The sequence below is a fragment of the Rhinichthys klamathensis genome, unplaced genomic scaffold, assembly GCF_029890125.1.
Source record: "Rhinichthys klamathensis goyatoka isolate OS25496 unplaced genomic scaffold, OSU_Roscu_1.1 h1tg000504l_1, whole genome shotgun sequence".
Taxonomy (NCBI): Eukaryota; Metazoa; Chordata; class Actinopteri; order Cypriniformes; family Leuciscidae; genus Rhinichthys; species Rhinichthys klamathensis.
The window spans coordinates 284,138-302,233 of NW_026606985.1; the positions used below are offsets into that span (position 1 = coordinate 284,138).

The 18,096-nt window shown below is 37.9% G+C and overlaps 1 protein-coding gene across 1 annotated transcript in view; it reads left to right on the plus strand.

Moving 5' to 3' along the window:
- The window catches only part of prkar2ab (protein kinase, cAMP-dependent, regulatory, type II, alpha, B), a 28,022-nt gene that overhangs the window by 8,745 nt on the left and 1,181 nt on the right, over positions 1-18,096 (plus strand). The window contains exons 3-9 of the mRNA XM_056237939.1: positions 2,022-2,161; positions 2,250-2,356; positions 7,977-8,130; positions 9,183-9,284; positions 9,362-9,436; positions 15,195-15,260; positions 15,332-15,470. Coding sequence (XP_056093914.1) covers positions 2,022-2,161; positions 2,250-2,356; positions 7,977-8,130; positions 9,183-9,284; positions 9,362-9,436; positions 15,195-15,260; positions 15,332-15,470 — 783 coding nt within the window. The remainder of the gene's footprint in view (positions 1-2,021; positions 2,162-2,249; positions 2,357-7,976; positions 8,131-9,182; positions 9,285-9,361; positions 9,437-15,194; positions 15,261-15,331; positions 15,471-18,096) is intronic.

An 18,096-nucleotide genomic window follows, 5' to 3' on the forward strand; every position in this document is an offset into this window, starting at 1 on the left:
AATAAGAATAAGAAATAAAAAACTTTCAGCTGTGCCAGTGCGACTCTTGTGAGCTGTCCCTGATCCCTCAGGCAGCGCCCACTCGCAAAGCAGACAGCCGCGCCTCTGATACCGCGGGCGTGTTTTTCCACATTCAAATATTAATTTTCACATTCGAAATTCTGTTTTTTAAAACTATTCGAATATATAGGCCTTTTCGAATTTAGAATATTCGTTGACAGCCCTATTCTCATTTGAATTATAAATAAGTTTGCTTTTAAACTGTGTGTGATTTTGGTTGGGTGACAGTTAAGTTTGACAAGAGTTTACAGTTTGACAAAACCACAATGTTGTGTTTTAACAATGTTGTGTCGAGTGTACACAAGTATAAATAAACACTTTGCAGTTTGAATGATGTCTTGTATGAACGACGGAGTATATTTTTTGTTTCCAGTGCCGCGCCTCACACACACACACACACAAATACACACACACACACACACAAATACACCATTCCAAGCTTGACATCGCAGCCTGTTCATTATAGCCGAAATAAAAATATGACAATAAAATAGTCAACCTAATATAAAAATCACACTGCTCTGTTTAAATAGTCAATTCGTAGGCTACCATTCAGCGTAAGCACCGCTCAACCGTGATGTTTCCAAGCACATTTTTGCGCATGTGAAAAGGATGATTTTTTTTTCCCTGTCGATATTGCAACGTGAGTGAAGTTGCTACAACGCCTATAATAAAGAATAGTTTACCATCAAAAACATCGCGAATGTTAAAATATTTTGATTCTAATGAGAGAGTTAGGCTACGTGAGCATAATGCCCCTTTTACTTTCCCTTTAAATTATTTCGTTTTGGCTTGTTTAGTTTTTTTTTATTATTATTCTTGTTCTGTTCTGTATATAATAAATATTACATTTAAAGAGTTTGTTGTGGAATATGTTTTGTGTATTTGTATTTTTTAAGCATTCAGCAAATGATAAGCTATTTATTGGTTAAAAGTCCTGTATGTAGGCCTATAGCTTGATCAAATTATTTCAGAATCGACTTTGCGTTGCAATCGCGTCAAGGATCAGCAAGTGCACGTGCATCATCAAAAGTAAAGTGGTTAAAAAAAGTGCTTAAAGAAAGGTTAAGAAAAAAATTCTGCGCACAAGCCTATGGGTCGCGTAAAAAAAAAAAAAAAAAAAAAAAAAAAGGGTCCCTCTTGAAAAAGTTTGAAAACCACTGGTTTAATTTGATACTTTTTGATTTCAGAATTTATTTTGTATTTTAGTTTTTTTTTTTGTCTCTAAAGTTTAGTTTTTTTCTGAATGTCTCTAAAGTTTGTATGAATTTTTTATTAGTTTAAGTTATTCTAGTACTTCAAGGAATACTAACTGGAAATAGGACATGTTGCCTTGCCCACTAGCTGAAATAAAATAAGTTATGCTTATTTTATATTTAGTTTTATTTCAGTAAAAGTTTTTTTTTTATCATATTTTAATTGAATTTTACAACACATTTAACAAAAGAACATAACATACACTTAAATACAAACATAACTTACTCAAATCCCTCCCCCTCCACAACAACCCTGGCAGTCGGTAAAAAAATTAATAATAAATCCTTAAACATTCAGTGCTTTAAATCACACACTCGTGTGCTTTTACACACATCTATAGCCTCTGCAATATCTCTTCCTCAAATCTCAAGAACATCTCACAAATTTTGTAACATTCAGAAGACTTCCCCTTGATCACATGTAAGCTCAAGGGCCAAACTGGATATCTAGTTATTCAGCCAAAGTCCAAGGGAAGGACAACTTGTATTCTTCCAGCAAAGAACGCCTGGTTTGTAGTAGGCACAACTCCACCAGTCTGTCTCTTTGACGAGCAGAGAGCAATTGTCCACATAGACACCCAATACACATATTGCCGGGCTTAAATTGAGATACTGAGCCACTTTCCTTATGAATGCGTGTTTTAATGAAGCCCTGTCGTGTCATGAGCTGTTAGTCGTGTGTGAGACACTGATTGTGTTCCTCAGTGTGTGCGGAGGCTTATAACCTTGATGAAGACGAAGACGAGGCCGGCGAGTCGAAGGTGGTTCACTATAAAACAGAGGCTCAGCGTCAGCGTCTGCAGGAGGCCTGCAGGGACATACTACTGTTCAAAACACTGGAGCAGGTGAATATCAGCCTTCACACACTGGACACGCGCGACACCAGCGCATGTGTGACGCCTGTCTGTCTGCCTGTCTGTCTGCCTGTCTCAGGATCAGTTCGCTGAGGTGTTAGACAGCATGTTTGAGGTGCTGGTCAAACCACACGACAGCATCATCAATCAGGGGGACGATGGCGATAACTTCTACGTCATCGAGAGGTGAGACAATCCTCTGCTGTCTCTCTGACACCTGTCTGTCTCTCTGTCTCTTTCTGAAACCCGTCTGTCTCTCTGCCACCCGTCTGTCTCTCTGACATCTGTGTGTCTCTCTGTCTCTTTCTGAAACCCGTCTGTCTCTCTGACACCTGTCTGTCTCTCTGACACCTGTCTGTCTCTCTGACACCCGTCTGTCTCTCTGACACCTGTCTGTCTCTCTGACACCTGTCTGTCTCTCTGACACCTGTCTGTCTCTCTGTCTCTTTCTGAAACCCGTCTGTCTCTCTGACACCTGTTTGTCTCTCTGACCCCCGTCTGTCTCTCTGCCACCCGTCTGTCTCTCTATCCTCTGAAACCCGTCTGTCTCTCTGACACCCGTCTGTCTCTCTGTCCTCTGAAACCCGTCTGTCTCTCTATCCTCTGAAACCCGTCTGTCTCTCTGTCCTCTGAAACCCGTCTGTCTCTCTGTCTCTTTCTGAAACCCATCTGTCTCTCTGCCACCCATCTGTCTCTCTGTCCTCTGAAACCTGTCTGTCTCTCTGACACCTGTTTGTCTCTCTGACCCCCGTCTGTCTCTCTGAAACCTGTCTGTCTCTCTGACACCCGTCTGTCTCTCTGACACCTGTTTGTCTCTCTGACCCCCGTCTGTCTCTCTGTCCTCTGAAACCCGTCTGTCTCTCTGTCTCTTTCTGAAACCCATCTGTCTCTCTGCCACCCATCTGTCTCTCTGTCCTCTGAAACCCGTCTGTCTCTCTGACACCTGTTTGTCTCTCTGACCCCCGTCTGTCTCTCTGAAACCTGTCTGTCTCTCTGACACCCATCTGTCTCTCTGACACCTGTCTGTCTCTCTGACACCTGTCTGTCTCTCTGACACCCGTCTGTCTCTCTGACACCTGTTTGTCTCACTGACCCCCGTCTGTCTCTCTGCCACCCGTCTGTCTCTCTATCCTCTGAAACCCGTCTGTCTCTCTGACACCTGTTTGTCTCTCTGCCACCCGTCTGTCTCTCTGTCCTCTGAAACCCGTCTGTCTCTCTGACACCTGTTTGTCTCTCTGCCACCCGTCTGTCTCTCTGTCCTCTGAAACCCGTCTGTCTCTCTGACACCTGTTTGTCTCTCTGCCACCCGTCTGTCTCTCTGTCTCTCTGAAACCTGTCTGTCTCTCGGACACCCGTCTGTCTCTCTGACACCTGTCTGTCTCTCTGACACCTGTTTGTCTCTCTGACCCCCGTCTGTCTCTCTGTCTCTCTGAAACCTGTCTGTCTCTCGGACACCCGTCTGTCTCTCTGACACCTGTCTGTCTCTCTGACACCTGTTTGTCTCTCTGACCCCCGTCTGTCTCTGACACCCGTCTGTCTCTCTGACACCCGTCTGTCTCTCTGACACCTGTCTGTCTCTCTGACACCCGTCTGTCTCTCTGACACCCGTCTGTCTCTCTGACACCTGTTTGTTTCTCTGACCCCCGTCTGTCTCTCTGTCTCTCTGAAACCTGTCTGTCTCTCTGACACCTGTCTGTCTCTTTCTGAAACCCGCCTGTCTCTCCGCCACCTGTCTGTTTCTATGTCTCTCTGACACCCGTCTGTGTCTCTGCCACCCGTCTGTCTCTCTGTCTTTCTGACACCCGTCTGTCTCTCTGAAACCTGTCTGTCTCTCTGAAACCTGTCTGTCTCTCTGACACCCGTCTGTCTCTGTCTCTCTGTCTCTCTGTCTGATTGTCACAAATGATTTGCTCTAACATGTCTAACAATTGATGGTTGCTCTGTCAAGTCTTTGTCATCGGTTAGGAACCTGGGTGTTCTCTTTGATAGCAATCTTTCATTTGAAAGCCACGTGTCTAGTATCTGTAAATCCCGCATTTTTTTCATCTTAAAAATACATCTAAATTACGTCATATGCTCTCAATTAAAAATGCAGAACAATTAGTTCATGCGTTCATGACCTCAAGGCTAGATTATTGTAATGCTCTACTGGGTGGTTGCCCTGCACGCTTAATTAACAAACTCCAGCTGGTCCAAAACGCAGCCGCTCGAGTTCTTACCAGAACCAGGAAGTATGACCATATTAGCCCGGTTCTGTCAACACTGCATTGGTTCCCTATTAAACATTGTATAAATTTTAAAATATTGTTGATTACTTACAAAGCACTAAATGGTTTAGCTCCCAGTACTTGAGCGAGCTCTTAACGCATTATAGTCCTTCACGTCTATTGCGATCTCAAAACTCCGGCCAGTTGATAATACCTAGAATATCTAAATCGACTGCTGGCGGTAGATCCTTTTCCTATTTAGCACCAAAACTTTGGATCAGTCTTCCTACCATTGTCCGGGAAGCAGACACACTCTGTCAGTTCAAAGCTAGACTAAAAACACATCTCTTTGACCTAGCATACACATAATACATAATAGACTTCTATAATTCAATGTTAGGCTGCATAGATTAGGTCAGCCGGAACCGGGAACACTTCCCATAGATACTGATGTACTCGTTACATCATAAGAAGAATGGCATCTACGCTAATATTAGTCTCTGTTTATCCCGAGGTTTACCACAGTCCGCCGGATCCAGGCCGTATCCAGATCTGATGAAGGACCTGCGCCTGGACACGGCGACACCGTAGTCCTGAAGTGTCACTAGTCTCTCCCTGTGAAGGCCTCCCTCTCTTTACCTCTGTACAGATTAAACATTGTCAGGATAATTCCGGTTCGCGTGTCTATACAGACGCAACAAAAAATTTGGTATTATACATTAAGACCAGACAAGTAGTTTGTTGAGGGTTGATTTGTGAAGAAGGACCACACGCCTGCATATTAAAACGGGCATACCTATGGACTGAACACGTGATGCGCATGTGCGGATAATCGTTTGCACCTTCGAACCTATTTCAGGGAGTGCGTTCACGAGACACCAGGCACTGTTGTGTGCGAATGAGCGGCCGGAGCGCATTAATAGTTTTTCTGTTAGAACGGTGTCGTGTTAGCGGCCCCTAAGGTAATAACTAATGATCTTCGCAACGGAAGTGAATCAATCAAAACTAACTTTAGCCATACTGAACTTGTGATCGATAAGACAACTCTTCATTTACTGCTACAAACTGATAACGGTCAGATAAGTGTGATTTAAACCATGCTAGTGCAACTCCACTAATGGCAACATAGTTTTTGAGTCTATTTAAAAGAATGTTGTGGTCAATAGTATCGAACGCAGCACTAAGATCGAGTAACACTAATAGAGAGATACAACCACGATCGGATGATAAGAGCAAATCATTTGTGACTCTAATGAGAGCGGTCTCAGTGCTATGGTACGGTCTGAATCCGGACTGGAAATCCTCGCAGATATCATTTCTTTCAGGAGTTCTGTAGGATCAAGTTGTGGTTTTTTAATAAGAGGTTTTATCATAGCCAGCTTAAAGGTTTTTGGTACGTATCCTAGTGACAAAGACGAATTAACGATAGTAAGAAGAGGATCTATGACCTCTGGGAGCATCTCTTTCAGTAGCTTAGTCGGTATAGGGTCTAACATACATGTTGTCGATTTAGATGATTTAACAAGTTTAGAAAATTCTTCCTCTCCTATAGCAGCCACCCGTCAGTCTCTCTGTCTCTCTGAAACCCGTCTGTCTCTCTGACACACACCCGTCTGTCTCTCTGACACACACCCCACACACCCGTCTATCTCTCTGACACACATCCGTCTGTCTCTCTGGTACACACCCGTCTGTCTCTCTGACACACACCCCATACACCCGTCTATCTCTCTGACACACATCCGTCTGTCTCTCTGGTACACACCCGTCTGTCTCTCTGACACACACCCCACACACCCGTCTATCTCTCTGACACACATCCGTCTGTCTCTCTGGTACACACCCGTCTGTCTCTCTGACACACACCCCATACACCCGTCTATCTCTCTGACACACACCCGTCTGTCTCTCTGACACACACCCCACACACCCGTCTATCTCTCTGACACACATCCGTCTGTCTCTCTGGTACACACCCGTCTATCTCTCTGACACACACCCCACACACCCGTCTATCTCTCTGACACACATCCGTCTGTCTCTCTGGTACACACCCGTCTGTCTCTCTGACACACACCCCATACACCCGTCTATCTCTCTGACACACACCCCACACACCCGTCTATCTCTCTGACACACACCCCACACACCCGTCTATCTCTCTGACACACACCCCATACACCCGTCTATCTCTCTGACACACACCCCACACACCCGTCTATCTCTCTGACACACATCCGTCTGTCTCTCTGGTACACACCCGTCTGTCTCTCTGACACACACCCCATACACCCGTCTATCTCTCTGACACACACCCCACACACCCGTCTATCTCTCTGACACACACCCCATACACCCGTCTATCTCTCTGACACACACCCCACACACCCGTCTATCTCTCTGACACACATCCGTCTGTCTCTCTGGTACACACCCGTCTGTCTCTCTGACACACACCCCATACACCCGTCTATCTCTCTGACACACACCCCATACACCCGTCTATCTCTCTGACACACACCCCACACACCCGTCTATCTCTCTGACACACATCCGTCTGTCTCTCTGGTACACACCCGTCTGTCTCTCTGACACCCGTATGTCTCTCTGACACACGCCCGTCTATCTCTCTGACACACACCCCACACACCCGTCTATCTCTCTGACACACACCCCATACACCCGTCTATCTCTCTGACACACACCCCATACACCCGTCTATCTCTCTGACACACACCCCACACACCCGTCTATCTCTCTGACACACACCCCATACACCCGTCTATCTCTCTGACACACATCCGTCTGTCTCTCTGACACCCGTATGTCTCTCTGACACACACCCCACACACCCGTCTATCTCTCTGACACACACCCCACACACCCGTCTATCTCTCTGACACACACCCCATACACCCGTCTATCTCTCTGGTACACACCCGTCTGTCTCTCTGACACCCGTATGTCTCTCTGACACACGCCCGTCTATCTCTCTGACACCCGTATGTCTCTCTGACACCCGTCTGTCTCTCTGACCCCCGTCTGTCTCTCTGGCACACACCCGTCTGTCTCTCTGACACCCATCTGTCTATCTCTCTGACACCCGTCTGTCTCTCTGACCCTCGTCTATCTCTCTGACACACGCCCGTCTGTCTCTCTGACCCCCGTCTGTCTCTCTGACACACGCCCATCTATCTCTCTGACACCCGTATGTCTCTCTGACACACGCCCGTCTATCTCTCTGACACACGCCCGTCTGTCTCTCTGACCCCCATCTGTCTCTCTGACACACGCCCATCTATCTCTCTGACACCCGTATGTCTCTCTGACACACGCCCATCTATCTCTCTGACACCCGTATGTCTCTCTGACACACGCTCGTCTATCTCTCTGACACCTGTATGTCTCTCTGACACCCGTCTGTCTCTCTGACACACGCTCGTCTATCTCTCTGACACCTGTATGTCTCTCTGACACCCGTATGTCTCTCTGACACACGCTCGTCTATCTCTCTGACACCTTGTATGTCTCTCTGACACCCGTCTGTCTCTCTGACCCCCGTCTGCCTCTCTGGCACACACCCGTCTGTCTCTCTGCAGGGGTGTGTTTGATATCCTGATCCAGAAGGACGGCGTCAGCTGCTGTGTGGGTCGCTATGATAATAAAGGCAGCTTCGGTGAACTCGCCCTCATGTACAACACGCCGCGGGCCGCCACCATCAGGGCCGCTCAGGAGGGGGCACTGTGGGCGCTGGTGAGGTCACTTCCTGCTCTGCAGCTTCAGCTTCCTGTGTTTCACTCTTCACACATTTCTCAACAATTTTTTCAAAACCCTTTCCCTGACATGTATCAGTCTCCTCTTTAGGCTGGAATCTTTTGATGATAGATTATATATGGGAAATATTTTAATGTGCCTTTCTGTAGGTTTTGATTGTTAAACTTTGTGTTAACCTAGTCACCAACATTATCATTTATAATTGGTATTATTTTTATTTTTATTATTGCTTTGCTACTGTAGTCCTGTTTATCTATCTATTTATTTATTTTTTTGAATATGTTTATACATGTATCTTTTATAATTTATGTGCTATTTTTGGTTTGCTTTGGAGGTGTTTGTGTATTTAATTTGAAACGAAACCTGTCACAATACTTTGAAGATTTTCTGTTAAGGTATTTCCCTCAGGAAGTCACATTGTATATTGTACATGCTAACACAGAATAAACATGTCAAAAAAAAAAAAAAACCCTTTCCCAACTTTCAGCTCGGCATAGCAAAAACACTGCATTCGTGTCTCGAATCCAGAACACTAGCAACGTTTGTTGCTCATAAAACAATCTAAAACACTAACAAAACTGAGTACAATTTCTAGACTGCTGTTGTGCTGAATGCAATAAACCAATCAGAGTCTCATCTCCCTTTAAAAGCCAGTGGAATCCGCCATGGCGGATTCGCTATTTACACGGCGGAATTTGCAAGCGAAAAAACTGAATGCTTCTTTAGCGAGGAACCGGACCTGCTCATGCGCTAGGTTAAAGTGCCCAAGCAGATCATCTACGGGACAAAGTGAACGTGCGTTGTGGACCCGCCTACAGGACGTGATAATGAAAACTGCGTCGGGCTGAAACTAGCAAAACACACAAGCGTTGGGTGTATGATAGGGCATTCGTGTCTCGAAATCAAACTCAAGCTTCCAGAATACTAGCAAAATTTGTCGCTCATAAAACAATAATCTAAAACGCTAACAAAACTGAGTATTGATGAATGAGTCCCAGTGATTGTGAAACACTGTGATTCTGTACCATCAGGACAGAGCCACGTTCCACAGACTCATCGTGAGGAATAATGCCAAGAAGAGGAAAATGTACGAGCACTTCATCGAGAGCGTGCCGCTGCTCAAGTCCCTGCAGGTGTGTCGAGTCGAGACCTTCACTGCGCTTGTGTCGTTCGCTTCATGACCCTTTCTCTCTGTCTCTCTCTCTCTCAGCTGTCCGAGCGCATGAAGATCGTCGACGTCCTGGGGATGAAGAGCTTCAGAGACGGAGAGCTGATCATACGGCAGGTGGATTACCTTTGATTCTCTACCAGATTATCTTTAATTATCTTTGATTTTCTCACAATTTATCTTTGATTTTCTCACAAATTATCTTTGATTTTCTCACAATTTATCTTAGATTTTCTACCAATTTATCTTTGATTTTCTCACAAATTACCTTTGATTTTCTACCTATTTATCTTTGATTTTCTCACAAATTATCTTTGATTTTCTCACAAATTACCTTTGATTTTCTACCAATTTATCTTTGATTTTCTCACAAATTATCTTTGATTTTCTCACAAATTATCTTTGATTTTCTCACAATTTATCTTTTATTTTCTCACAATTTATCTTTGATTTTCTCACAAATTATCTTTGATTTTCTCACAATTTATCTTTGATTTTTTCATAAATTATCTTTGATTTTCTACCAAATTATCTTTGATTTTCTCACAATTTATCTTTGATTTTCTCACAATTTATCTTTGATTTTCTCACAATTTATCTTTGATTTTCTCACAATTTATCTTTGATTTTCTCACAAATTATCTTTGATTTTCTCACAAATTATCTTTGATTTTCTCACAATTTATCTTTGATTTTCTCACAAATTACCTTTGATTTTCTCACAAATTACCTTTGATTTTCTCACAAATTATCTTTGATTTTCTCACAAATTATCTTTGATTTTCTCACAAATTATCTTTGATTTTCTCACAATTTATCTTTGATTTTCTCACAAATTACCTTTGATTTTCTCACAAATTACCTTTGATTTTCTACCAATTTATCATTTTTTTTCTCACAAATTATCTTTGATTTTCTCACAAATTACCTTTGATTTTCTACCAATTTATCTTTGATTTTCTCACAAATTATCTTAGATTTTCTCACAATTTATCTTTGATTTTCTCACAATTTATCTTTGATTTTCTCACAAATTATCTTTGATTTTCTCACAATTTATCTTTGATTTTCTCATAAATTATCTTTGATTTTCTACCAAATTATCTTTCATTTTCTCACAATTTGTCTTTGATTTTCTCACAATTTATCTTTGATTTTCTCACAAATTATCTTTGATTTTCTCACAAATTATCTTTGATTTTCTCACAAATTATCTTTGATTTTCTCATAAATTAACTTTGATTTTCTCACAATTTATCTTTGATTTTCTCACAAATTACCTTTGATTTTCTCACAAATTACCTTTGATTTTCTCACAAATTTTCTTTGATTTTCTCACAAATTTTCTTTGATTTTCTCACAAATTTTCTTTGATTTTCTAACAAATTACCTTTGATTTTCTCACAAACTACCTTTGATTTTCTCACAAATTATCTTTGATTTTCTCACAAATTATCTTTGATTCTCTACCAAATTTATCTTTGATTTTCTCACAAATTATCTTTGGTTTTCTCACAAATTACCTTTGATTTTCTCAATTTATCTTTGGTTTTCTCAAAATTTATCTTTGATTTTCTCACAATTTATCTTTGATTTTCTCACAAATCATCTTTGGTTTTCTCAAAAATTATCTTTGGTTTTGTCACAAATTACCTTTGAATTTCTCACAAATTATCTTTGATTTTCTCACAAATTTTCTTTGATTTTCTCACAAATTATATTTGGTTTTCTCACAAATTACCTTTGATTTTCTCAAAATTTATCTTTGGTTTTCTCAAAATTTATCTTTGATTTTCTCACAATTTATCTTTGATTTTCTCACAAATTATCTTAGATTTTCTCACAAATTATCTTTGATTTTCTCACAAATTATCTTTGATTTTCTTACAATTTATCTTTGATTTTCTCACAATTTATTTTTGATTTTCTCACAAATTACCTTTGATTTTCTCACAAATTATCTTTGATTTTCTCAAAAATTATCTTTGATTTTCTCACAAATTATCTTTGGTTTTCTCACAAATTACCTTTGGTTTTCTCAAAATTTTTCTTTGATTTTCTCACAATTTATCTTCGATTTTCTCACCAATTTTTTTTGATTTTCTCACAAATTACCTTTGATTTTCTCACAAATTATCTTTGATTTTCTCATAAATCATCACAAAGATGATTTTCTCACAAATCATCTTTGGTTTTCTCAAAAATTATCTTTGGTTTTCTCACAAATTACCTTTGAATTTCTCACAAATTATCTTTTATTTTCTCACAAATTTTCTTTGATTTTCTCACAAATTATCTTTGATTTTCTCATAAATCATCACAAAGATGATTTTCTCACAAATCATCTTAGGTTTTCTCAAAAATTATCTTTGGTTTTCTCACAAATTACCTTTGAATTTCTCACAAATTATCTTTTATTTTCTCACAAATTTTCTTTGATTTTCTCACAAATTATCTTTGGTTTTCTCACAAATTACCTTTGATTTTCTCACAATTTATCTTTGGTTTTCTCAAAATTTATCTTTGATTTTCTCACAATTTATCTTTGATTTTCTCACAAATTATCTTTGATTTTCTCACAAATTATCTTTGATTTTCTCACAATTTATCTTTGATTTTCTTACAAATTACCTTTGATTTTCTCACAAATTATCTTTGATTTTCTCACAAATTATCTTTGATTTTCTCACAAATTATCTTTGATTTTCTCACAAATTATCTTTGATTTTCTCACAAATTATCTTTGATTTTCTCACAAATTATCTTTGATTTTCTTACAATTTATCTTTGATTTTCTTACAAATTATCTTTGATTTTCTCACAATTTATCTTTGATTTTCTTACAAATTACCTTTGATTTTCTCACAAATTATCTTTGATTTTCTCACAAATTATCTTTGGTTTTCTCACAAATTATCTTTGATTTTCTCAAAATTTATCTTTGATTTTCTCACAAATTACGTTGGATTTTCTCACAAATTATCTTTGATTTTCTCACAAATTACTTTTGATTTTCTCACAAATTATCTTTGATTTTCTCACAAATTACCTTTGAATTTCTCACAAATTATCTTTGATTTTCTCACAATTTATCTTTGATTTTCTCACAAATTATCTTTGGTTTTCTCACAAATTTATCTTTGATTTTCTCACAAATTACTTTTGATTTTCTCACAAATTATCTTTGGTTTTCTCACAAATTACCTTTGATTTTCTCACAAATTATCTTTGACTTTCTCACAATTTATCTTTGATTTTCTCACAAATTATCTTTGATTTTCTACCAAATTATCTTTGATTTTCTCACAAATTATCTTTGATTTTCTCACAAATTATCTTTGATTTTCTACCAATTTATCTTTGATTTTCTCACAAATTATCTTTGATTTCCTCACAAATTATCTTTGATTCTCTACCAAATTTTCTTTGATTTTCTCACAAATTATCTTTGATTTTCTCACAAATTATCTTTGATTCTCTACCAAATTTTCTTTGATTTTCTCACAAATTGTCTTTGATTTTCTCGCAATTTATCTTTGATTTTCTCACAAATTATCTTTGATTCTCTACCAAATTTTCTTTGATTTTCTCACAAATTATCTTTGGGTTTCTCACAAATTACCTTTGATTTGCTCACAATTTATCTTTGGTTTTCTCACAAATTACCTTTGATTTTTTTCACAAATTACCTTTGATTATCTCACAGTTTATCTTTGGTTTTCTCACAAATTACCTTTGATTTTCTCACAAATTACCTTTGATTTTCTCACAATTTATCTTTGGTTTTCTCAAAAGTTATCTTTGATTTTTTTTCACAAATTACCTTTGATTATCTCACAGTTTATCTTTGGTTTTCTCACAAATTACCTTTGATTTTCTCACAAATTATCTTTGATTTTCTCACAATTTATCTTTGATTTTCTCACAAATTACCTTTGATTTTCTCACAAATTATCTTTGATTTTCTCACAATTTATCTTTGATTTTCTCACAAATGATCTTCTATTTTCTCACAATTTATCTTTGATTTTCTCACAAATTATCTTTGATTTTCTCACAAATTATCTTTGGGTTTCTCACAAATTACCTTTGATTTTCTCACAATTTATCTTTGTTTTTCTCAAAATGTATCTTTGATTTTTTCCACAAATTACCTTTGATCATCTCACAGTTTATCTTTGATTTTCTCACAAATTACCTTTGATTTTCTCACAAATTATCTTTGATTTTCTCACAAATTATCTTTGATTTTCTCACAAATTACCTTTGATTTTCTCACAAATTATCTTTGATTTTCTCACAATTTATCTTTGATTTTCTCACAAATTACCTTTGATTTTCTCACAAATTATCTTTGATTTTCTCACAATTTATCTTTGATTTTCTCACAAATGATCTTCTATTTTCTCACAATTTATCTTTGATTTTCTCACAAATTATCTTTGATTTTCTCACAAATTATCTTTGGGTTTCTCACAAATTACCTTTGATTTTCTCACAATTTATCTTTGTTTTTCTCAAAATGTATCTTTGATTTTTTCCACAAATTACCTTTGATCATCTCACAGTTTATCTTTGATTTTCTCACAAATTACCTTTGATTTTCTCACAAATTATCTTTGATTTTCTCACAAATTATCTTTGATTTTCTCACAATTTATCTTTGATTTTCTCACAAATTACCTTTGATTTTCTCACAATTTATCTTTGATTTTCTCACAAATTATCTTTGATTTTCTCACAAATTATCTTTGATTTTCTCACAAATTATCTTTGATTTTCTCACAAATTATCTTTGATTTTCTCACAAATTATCTTTGATTTTCTCACAAATGATCTTCTATTTTCTCACAATTTATCTTTGATTTTCTCACAAATTATCTTTGATTTTCTCACAAATTATCTTTGGGTTTCTCACAAATTACCTTTGATTTTCTCACAATTTATCTTTGTTTTTCTCAAAATGTATCTTTGATTTTTTCCACAAATTACCTTTGATCATCTCACAGTTTATCTTTGATTTTCTCACAAATTACCTTTGATTTTCTCACAAATTATCTTTGATTTTCTCACAAATTATCTTTGATTTTCTCACAATTTATCTTTGATTTTCTCACAAATTACCTTTGATTTTCTCACAATTTATCTTTGATTTTCTCACAAATTATCTTTGATTTTCTCACAAATTATCTTTGATTTTCTCACAAATTATCTTTGATTTTCTCACAAATTATCTTTGATTTTCTCACAAATTATCTTTGATTTTCTCACAATTTATCTTTGATTTTCTCACAATTTATCTTTGATTTTCTCACAAATTATCTTTGATTTTCTCACAATTTATCTTTGATTTTCTCACAAATTATCTTTGATTTTCTCACAATTTATCTTTGATTTTCTCACAAATTATCTTTGATTTTCTCACAAATTATCTTTGATTTTCTTTGATTTAATAATAAAACAATTTTTTACAATGATACAGCTCTATGAAATGTATGATTTTTTCAGAAGTTCTCTGTTGTGCTGAGGGTTATCATAGTTTTCTGAAACTGAAACTAAAACCTTAAAATATAAAATAAAATAAAAACATTTTATTCAAGGTACATTCTACTGTACAATAGTAATAAATGTCTGTCACAATTTCTTCAGGTTATTAAACAATTTCTTCAGAATATTAAACGTTCTTTAATATTCACACACACTAGTCCATATCGCAATCTGATTATTCAAACTCTGTGCCATTCTGTGCGTTCTACAGTAAATTGGATGTTTATGACAGTTTTGTTCACTGTAGTTTTGAGATGAGCATGGTATTCTGTGGTTAAATGATCAGGTTTTCTGTGGTTAATTAATAAGGTGTTCTGTGGTTCCTCAGGGAGATTCGGCCGACTGCTTCTACATCGTGGAGTCTGGAGAAGTCAGGATTATGATCAGGAGCAGAGTAAGAACCTCACACACACACGGACACTCGTCCTCGGCCCGATTGGCACTCACACACTCCTGTCTCCGCAGACTAGCGCAGGTCAGAGGTCAGAGCAGGAGCTGGAGGTGGCGCGCTGCACGCGGGGACAGTACTTCGGCGAGCTGGCGCTGGTCACCAATAAACCGCGAGCGGCGTCAGTGTACGCGGCAGGAGAGACCAGGTGTTTAGGTAAGAACACCATTCAGCTTTTCAAACGCTGGTTTCATACAGAGATAGTTCGGGTTTGATACGCTCTGAAGGTCTGATGTCCTCGACACACATAATGATTTATTCAGAATTATGAGGTATATTAAATAGGGGTGTAACGATTCCCTCGTGTCACGATTCGACACATATCACGATTCTGAACTCACAATACGATATTATTGCGATACTCCAAGACATATGATCACTGCACAAGACGATAGTACAAAAGCAGAATGACGAAAAAAGGAACAACACAATTACTCATGGATGATAATATGGTAGATCCCACAGTTTTCAGAAATGAACAAAATCAGAGTACAGAAGGAGCCGAGCCATTTACGATTTTATAAACCATACACAAATTTGAAAAAAAGTCTAAAATTGTCAAAATTCAAATAAATTATGTTTTTCTAAGATCCTACAATGATGAAAATGGTTTGGTTTTTTATCTAAAATGTTTAAAGTCTGTTTATACATGTGAGAAAGGATTGTAGCATGCATATAAGTCTTAGCTACATCAACAGAGAGACATTGTCTAATTTGTCTAAAATTTGCCAAGTTATATTTAATAATCCTCAAAATTTAGGTCCAATATTACTGCAAGATAATTAAACTCATTAACTATTTACTATCACTAACTGAGGCCTCGTCCACACTACTGCGTTTTCGTTTAAAAACGGAGACCTCTTGCTACGTTTGCACCTCCCATCCACACTAAAACGGCAAAAACGGAGACCCAAAACGGAGAAGTTTAGAAACGCCGCCGATCCGTTTTTCGTTTTGAATCTCCGGAGGGCGTTTCAGTGTAGACGGGTCAAGACGGAGGACTTTAGAAACGATGACGTAGTAGAGGCTCACGCTCGGCTCTGTGATTGGGTGTCATCAGTCATGGCGTATATCTTTGCTAGCCGCTGTTGTACAAGTAAATTCTGCATTTTACAGCGCTATAACTGCCTACATGCGCCGGAGTCAAGCTATTATTCCAGCGATCTGTGACAATTCCCGTGTGCAGCGGCGGCGTTGACCGTACATGGAGCGTCGGTTTGGGGTTAACCCAGAGCATGGTGGGATAATTTTATCAATGAAGTTGTGTTTACACCGGCACGCGCATGCCCAGTGTTGGTGAATGGTCACGTGATCCGCGTTTTCAGTCGTTTTAATGTGGACGGAGATCAATTCTAATACGCAGCTAAAACGGTGGTGTGGACGGAGATCGTATTCGTTTTAATTATCCGTTTCTAAACTAAAATGTAGTAGTGTGGATGGGGCCTAACTCTGCTGTTCTTGCATGTGTGAAAATAACAGTATCATCAGCATTTGTGCTTGTATCCCTTCACACTGTTGCGGGAGATCATTAATATACAGACGAAATAATAAGGGACCTAACACTGACCCTTGGGCTACCCCTGTTATTTAACGTAAATTACAGGACTTAACCCCTTTCATTTTTACACATTGTTCTCTATTTAATAAATATGAGGATACCCAAGCTAAAGCTTCAGATGAAAACTGAAACGTAGACAGTTTAGAAAGGAGAATGGCATGATTAACTGTATCAAAGGCTTTATGCAAATCTATAAATATAGCGCCGACTAATCCTCTTCAGATTTTATTTGCTCTATTAAGAGTAAAGTAGCTGTTTCAGTAGAATGGTTTACTCTGAAAGCAAACCCATACAAGGTAAGCCAGACCGTGTTAAGATGGGTATATTAGTTGCTCAAACAATCTTCTTTTCAGTTGTGTAGAATTACTAACATTTATAATGATCTGAAGATTTAAAAATAGGAGTAACAATGGTTTGTTTTTACGCAGTAGGAAAAACACTATATTCAAATGACAAGGGAATTAAATGAGTAATGACAGGGGTTAATATATCTTTGTCTACATTTAGAGTTTTTTAATGAGCTAATAACTTTGCATTTCTTTTGTCTTGGTTAGATTAAAACCTTTACCCACATTATCAGTCGGACTAATATTTATTTCCCTTCTTGCTAGTTTTCCCCCTAATTATTTAACTGAGTTAATAAAAAAACTGTTAAAAGTAGCAATGGCATAATCATCTTCAGTTTGCTTTCCCTGAACTTTAAACTTAAGATCTACTATAGAATTTGGGTCCTCCTGTAAAAGAGAATTTATGTTTTTCCAAATTAGCCTCGTTCATTAGATGCAGATAATAACTGGATCTGGCTACTCTCAGCTCTTGAATAACTCAGTTTCGCAGACCTTTATAACAGAGCCCATCAGTGCCTCTTCCAGACTCGAGAGCTCCTCTTAACTCCTGAATCCCTATTTTTTCAATACATTCTTATTGAACCACGCTAAATTACTTTATGCTCATCTTTTCTCTTACAGAATTGATTCTATTAAAAAAATTATTACAACCATAATCTATATCCTTAGAATATAATATATCATTCCACTTTAGATCAGCTATTTCCTCATCAAATGCTATAACTTTCCTTTAGGTACACAATGAAAAACATTGGTAGAAGTTACTAGATTCTTTTTAAATCTGTTTTTCGTTAATTTCCGTGCAACTTTCAGAGATACAGAAGAAGTTCAGCTGTTCAATAAATAACCAGTCTAACCATCAGAAAACTCTTTATGT